The 6,895-nt window shown below is 37.2% G+C and overlaps 1 protein-coding gene across 1 annotated transcript in view; it reads right to left on the minus strand.

Moving 5' to 3' along the window:
* Nucleotides 1-6,895, minus strand: part of LOC105450941 (homeobox protein homothorax) — a 364,527-nt gene that overhangs the window by 5,923 nt on the left and 351,709 nt on the right. The window contains exons 13-14 of the mRNA XM_011691070.1: nucleotides 1,713-1,878; nucleotides 404-1,116 (exon numbers count right to left, since the gene is read on the minus strand). Of these exons, the coding sequence (XP_011689372.1) occupies nucleotides 1,715-1,878 (164 nt within the window). The 3' untranslated portion in view covers nucleotides 404-1,116; nucleotides 1,713-1,714. The remainder of the gene's footprint in view (nucleotides 1-403; nucleotides 1,117-1,712; nucleotides 1,879-6,895) is intronic.

The following is a 6,895-nucleotide window of genomic DNA, read 5'->3' on the forward strand; positions in this document are numbered from 1 at the left end:
TATATATATATATATATATATATAATATAAATATATATATATATACATATATATTATATATATATATATAATATATTTTTCCTTTAATTAGTAAATTCATTTATAATTAATAACTGTACAAATTTTAATGTTTCCTATATATATATGCAATTGAATGGTCGACGCTCGAGTCCGGCACACGCGTCGATATCATTCGATCTAATTCTCCTTTGTATTTGCGTCCGTTTGCTTTTATATACCTTTAAACATCTCCCGTGCCATCTAATAATCTTCTTTCTCTTTTCATCTTCTGTCTTGCTATTTATATTTATTTATAATATATATATATATATATATATGTTTGTGTTGTGTGTGTATGTGTGTGTGTGTGTGTGTGTGTGTGTGTGTGTATGTGTATACATACATATATATAGCGCCACTTCGTTTGTCCTCGTCTTTGTATACCTCTCGTACTCTTTTTCTTTTGCGTCGTCTGTGCACTTGAATATATTCTCTATTCCGTGCGAGCACCGGGTGTATTTGCCTCTCCTTTTTAATGTACATGCCCGCTAAATTGCCTATATATCACTTATATTTCATTAATATATCTCGATCGCGACTGTATTAAAATTTAACATTTAAATTCTTCAATCACTACAATATTACACCGCGATATTTGTACAAAGAACAATCACATGAATTTCTTCGCGGCCGCGTCATTCTCGATCGAGACCAAGCCGCGGCTTCATTCCCCTTGTGTCCTTCTTTTCTCGCATCGCTTTCGTAGCTACTTTTCCCCACCTCGTAACCGTCCTTCTTCCTTCGACGGTCTCTATGATCTTCCTCTTGTCGGCCTCCCGCGGCGTTTCATCTACCTTGTCCTTTCTCTTTGAAACTTGGCTTTTTCTTCTTTTCCTCGTTCCCAAGCATCCAAGTGTCACGAATTTCGACGTACGGCGTAGTAAGAAATTATCAGGACTACCATGGTGATCGCCCTGGAGGTCATCGTTGTCCTCCAATTCTGATCTACGCCAACGGTGCACGGTAGGTCCGTCACGCTTTTCGTGTCGTTGGAACCGTCGTTTCATCGTCCATTTCAATTTGCAAGTACTCCTGAAACATCCGAGGTTAACGATCCTCAGTTTAACGCGACACGATATTATTGCAATATTAACATTAAAATTTAATCTATTTTATTCGTAACTTTGATCAATATAGTTTTTTAAATGCCTTTGTTTCTCTCTCTTTCTCAGATCTTTCATAGCTATTTTTGAATAGATTATATAAACTAATTGAGATGTTGGATAGCTCAGTGTTAAAACAGTCACAACTCAAGCAAAGAATTCGATTCATGAACTTGCCATCCTGTATATATGATATTAGGAATTTTGAATGGAAAAACATTCATGATAGAAACAAAGTCTACGAAACATAAATTTAATTTAAAAAATAACGGAAGTTAAACAAATCATGATATTGCTTCCTTCAGAAATCTTTAAATAATAACAGCAATAAATAAGTTTAAAAAGACAAGCCAGATCCATCAGAGTAGAAGTTGACCGCAGAGAATTATAATCCGTTTGCATAAAAATTTTAATTGTTATGAAATTAATTTGACCTAGGGCATTTGTAATAAGATGAAACAAATAGAAGCTATTTCATAAGGACACACATTGTAATCTGATGTAGAATTAATCAAAGTGATAATCGGAATATTAATATACTATACAAACCTTTATAAGTGATGTCCGTAGTACTCTGGATAATGGTACTGATTGTGAAAGGTAGGATCGCCAGGCGGTCGGTGCATCATGCTGGCCGCCTGTCCGTCCATCATGTAGCCCATCGTCGCATCCGGACTGTATGCCCCGCTTGGTCCTGCGGACAATGGTGGAAACACTACACATTACTATGGTTAGATCTCTGTTCCATAATTGGCAGGCGGGTACTGGACAAGCTCGCCGTAACCCCTTCCAAAGTTCTCGAGAAATTCGAGACCTCGATGCCCACTCGATACTCAGTCTCCTCATGGCAAAGAGGTAGGATGAGAGAGATCAAGAGAAGCATATATCGGGGAGCACAGCGAACTATGTAATGCGATTCACCAAAGTCACGATCATATCTCTGATAATTTCAAAAACTTATATCGTAAGCTCGAAATGTTCTTAATTTTCTTTTTTGACTCATATTTTTGTTTAACATATTGAAGAAAGAGAGACAAAATAAAAATAAATTTACTTCTTCTGAAATAGTTTTTTATTTTTAAAGACATGTTAATAATTTGAAAAAATATTAAACAGTAAGAGAAAACTTTGTAACATGAGATACAAAACTTAATAGAATAACATATATTACTTATAATTTAATATTCTTAATTTGTTCGTGACATTGCCGACATCGGTGTGTGTGGGTGTGTGTATGCATGTATGTGTGTGTGAGCATATGTATAGTGTATATGCCTTTTTTTATTAATACTTCGAATTATTGATTGAAAGCTTTTCTCTTTCTCGCAGTTATATAATAATTTTCTTTTTATAATCAATGACATCAACAACAACGTTGCATCCAATAACGTTGCTAGTAACAGTCAATGTAAATAAATTGCTGCGATTTTTGCAATCGTTAATGGAAGAGAGAAAAAAAAACGGATTAGCACGTGAATAATCGGTCGTTAATTTCAGGAAAATATATCAAATGCAGCTGAGAATTCAATCTCGCCCAAGCATTTCGATGCAATGTGACGACAGCTCTCCTCTGTCCTAAGCGGTAATGGAGCCTCGGAATCCATGGGAGACTCCCCTAGTTTTAATGTCGGTATCTTAATGTATATTGCCACGATAAATCAAGGACACTGATTGCGTCCTACCCTCTACGCCAGCAAACGTTCAACCGAAGCTGACGACACAAGCGAGATGAAGACAGAAAGAATGAGACGGATAAACGAATGCCGCTGAAATCCGAAACACTGCCATTGTGAAATGCTTTACTAAGTTTTTCATATGCTAAAATTTTCCTCTCTCAATCTGTATCCCTCGATATTATACACAGTTTGCCACCAGTAGATTTATCAAATGCAACCTTTAAATGATATATCGCAGACGTATGTATATTAAAAATGAAAGATCACGTAATATTTTGCTCCAGAATTTAGCATATCATCAGGGTAAATTACCGTTGTATCAGTTAGCAACACTTTAGGTATATTTAATAAGAAGCTGGTCTTCCCCCCGATTTTGCTACGGAAATACATGTCGAAACGGAATTACGAGCTTTGCTAGTTAAATCATCGGTTCCGGACAATCGCGAAAAAGAACCAATTAGGGCTTTCATCTATTCTCATGGACCATTCTCATATAGATACACGAGGTCAACCAATGAAAAGCGGTCTAATATATTGCGGTTTCCCACGGTTCGCTGGATTTTTCATCAGCGATTTGTCAAAAAGCAGGAAACCCGCAATCTCGCTTTCTCCCTTTCTCCCTCGCTCACCATACCCTGCAGTCGCCTTTTTCTTCATCTTCTCGTCTTGCCGACAAGTTCTTCTGCCTCGCAAAATACGTCGCCACCGTTTCAAACGAACTCTCCGCGCTTTACTTTGCCAGCGACCAAATCGTAAATCACAATTATTGCGAGCATCCCCCTTCGTTCAAGCTCTGTCTCTTTCTTCGGTTTCCTTAGGAGTGTTTTTCAACTACGCTCAACGCTCTTCGATGTAGCTGCCCCCATTCTTCCTTGCTTCTTCAACGAGCACGATCACTATAGATTCAATAATACTATAATAACGCGAGACAATTGGGATAAAGTAAATTTTTTCATGGCGATCTAAAGCTGCTCCAAAAATGCAAAAATATATTTAAACATAAAAAGTGTTATGTTATAATCGCACTATTTATCAAAATATTACTCAACATTTTACAAAAATTATCTTTTGTTATGTCGAAAAATGATATTAATTCTCTTTGTATAGAAATTAAAATTTTATATCATCTTAAATTGTACATCTCCTTTTACAAAGATTATGGTTATGTAAAGAAAAACAGAGTAGTTAAATTTATTTTTATATAAAATAAATCACGGCGACAACGCTGCCAAATTTTTAATCGTATTCAGTAAAAAGATTGAATTATCATTCTCGATAAAAAAATCGCAAACGAGAGATTTATTTAAAAGAGATTGTATAATACTTCGTTCGCGGAATGCTAAATTTCACGAACAATTCATGTAAAGCGTAATAGCGTTGATTTGCTTTGTCAATGAAGAAAAGTCAAAGGTTATTACCGATTTCGTAACGGCGGTACAAGATTTAGACGGCGCTCCCGAGCGGTGAAAATTTCTTGTACAGCATGCCGCATCTTGCGAATGTATTCGTTGCGTGGAATGTAGCCTCATATTATAGCCACCACGATATTCCGCTAACGAGGGATGCGCGCTTGTAGTGTGATTAAACCGCGCTATAACGCGGCAGGGCGTCCTGATATAGCCGAGACGAGCTACAATATGGGAAATTAAGGAATCGCTCTTCTCTTTGCAACGATGCAACATCGATGGAAGAGGCTACGAAGAAAGACTGGATCGAACGGTTAAGGGGAAACGAAGGGTAAAACGCAATGAAGTGCCCACGAGGATTCTTCTTGCAAAATCGTCTCTTTCTATACCCGCAAATTACAAATCGTTAAGAATAGAATTGCAGTAAAGTGTCTTGGAACAAGATACAATTAAGTTCAATTAGATTAGAGCAATTATTCGTACGCGATAAGAAAGTTTCTTGGGTGACGGTACGAGCATTAGACAACAATGTATTAATACAAAATATACTGATAAACTATATGAGATTAAGTCCTGTTGTCAAAAATGAAATCAGATATGTAGATCTGATATTGTTTAAATGATTTAAATATAATGTTTTAAAAATTCATGTTTTTATATTTTACGATAAATAAAATAAAAAATAAATTGTTATTGTATGTGAATGTATAATGTTTAGAGATAAAATTCTTTTAATATTAAAAATTAATATAAATAAAAACTCTACGCTGATCAAATTTCATACACAGTAATAAAAAAAAGTCCACGTCGGATTTATCTTGAGATAAAATCGGAGTCTATAAAATCGTCCCAGGAATTGCCTGTGAATAAATCATGAGTCGCATTGCGGAGAATCAAAGATGAAGATCGCGTAGTCGGATCCACTATATGAAACCTTTGAGCTATTGCCTCGTTACGCTTTAATTAACAAAGGCGAATTATCGCTGGCTATTATCGCCGTCTTAATAGCCGGTTCTTACGATGTCGGGAATCCTCGCGCGGCTCTTCAGAGTCATCCAGGGAATTCGTTGATTCTCCAACGGAGGCCAGATACCGCAGGACCCGGACTAAGCCAAAGTAGAGGGTCAATTCGATGAGGTTAATGCTCACAGTGCAACGAGACCGCACGACGATAGGAAAAACGCCGCATGGCGTAATGCAATAAAGTTCCTCGGTCGAGGTCGATTCACCACTTGTATTTCGGTATCGTGTAAATCCATAAAACTACCCATCACTTCCTGGTATTCGTTCCCGCCTGTCGTTACACGAAATCTGTTGCCCACAGCAAGGCGGTATATACTTCGGGATTGATAATTTACTTAGATAAATTCGCTACAGGATGGTAAAAAAAAGCCGTGTATGTGTTAATCGTAAATCGCTACAAAAATGTTCCATTTGCAATGAGAATAGATTTCCACTTCGGTAATCATCGCGCATGTAAGATAAAAACGCATTTAAGTATGTAATGTTTTGTTTCGTTCCCATACAATTTTTAATTACAGCTACAGAATTATACATACTTATATTAGATATTAAAGAAAGAGAAAAAACGATCTCTATAAAAGAGATATACTTAAAGTAATATAAATTTTTTTAACTAACTACGTAGCGAAATTAATCGAATTTTGTGGTAATCAAATAAAGTAATAGTTTAAATATTTCCTCAGATTCATTAAGGGCACTATCTTTGTAACTGAATAAAATTTATTATCGACTCATTAACTTGCTGCCGTGGCGACCGATGGCAGAAGAGCCTGAAATTGCCTCAAGGTGGATCTAATTAAACTTTCGCGACAGACTCGTTCGAAGTGGTGGAATGTCGAAGTTCGGCCGCGAAACGGAAGTGCTTCCTTCAAAACAGGAGAAGAAAATAAGTTAGAAGCTTAAGGATGGACTACTTCGTAAGAAGATATGTTTTCACACGGTCTTCTCCAGCGTCGTTAAACTGAAATTTATATTAAAGCCTGAAAAGTTTTTAAGACTTTCTAACGTTGTTTAAGTGTATAATGTTAGAATATTATATATTATATAATACCACAGTTTGAACGTGGTATTATATCATGGCATAGTTTAAACCTAACATGGCCAGTCAGAAAATAAAAAATTTACATAGAAATTATGTTGTTACTTATATTTGATGGCAAAAAAGTTAATAAAATAAATCGCGCAGAAATTTTACAAAACTAGCTAACTATCCTCCGACATCCTTCTCAACAAATTCAGCCGTGAAACACAGGAACAACATTAGTAGTAACTTATGGTTGCGGCCTGGCCCATGTTCATAGTGGTAGGCGGAAGATCAGAGCTGAAGGTACGGAGGCGTGTAAGGTGGTTGGACTCTCTGGCTGCCACCGATGCTTCCTAGATGAGCGAGGAATCCTTACGGAGGTTAGTGGGTGGTGTTCTCCAACTTAGTTGGCGGCGACACGCCGAGTGTTCACGCCGAGTTTCCGTCCGGAGTTCCATCGGAGTTCAAGCCGAGTTCTCTTCCTCGCCGGAGGTTTCCTGGGTTCGATATAACCCGACCTAACGTTACCGACAGAGTTTCCAGGAGCTTTCGCGAAGGAGGGTGCTAAAACCGCGAACGGAGGCGGCGAGGGAGAGATAGAAA

Source organism: Wasmannia auropunctata, unplaced genomic scaffold, assembly GCF_000956235.1.
Source record: "Wasmannia auropunctata unplaced genomic scaffold, wasmannia.A_1.0 LD336053.1, whole genome shotgun sequence".
In the NCBI taxonomy this organism is placed as follows: domain Eukaryota; kingdom Metazoa; phylum Arthropoda; class Insecta; order Hymenoptera; family Formicidae; genus Wasmannia; species Wasmannia auropunctata.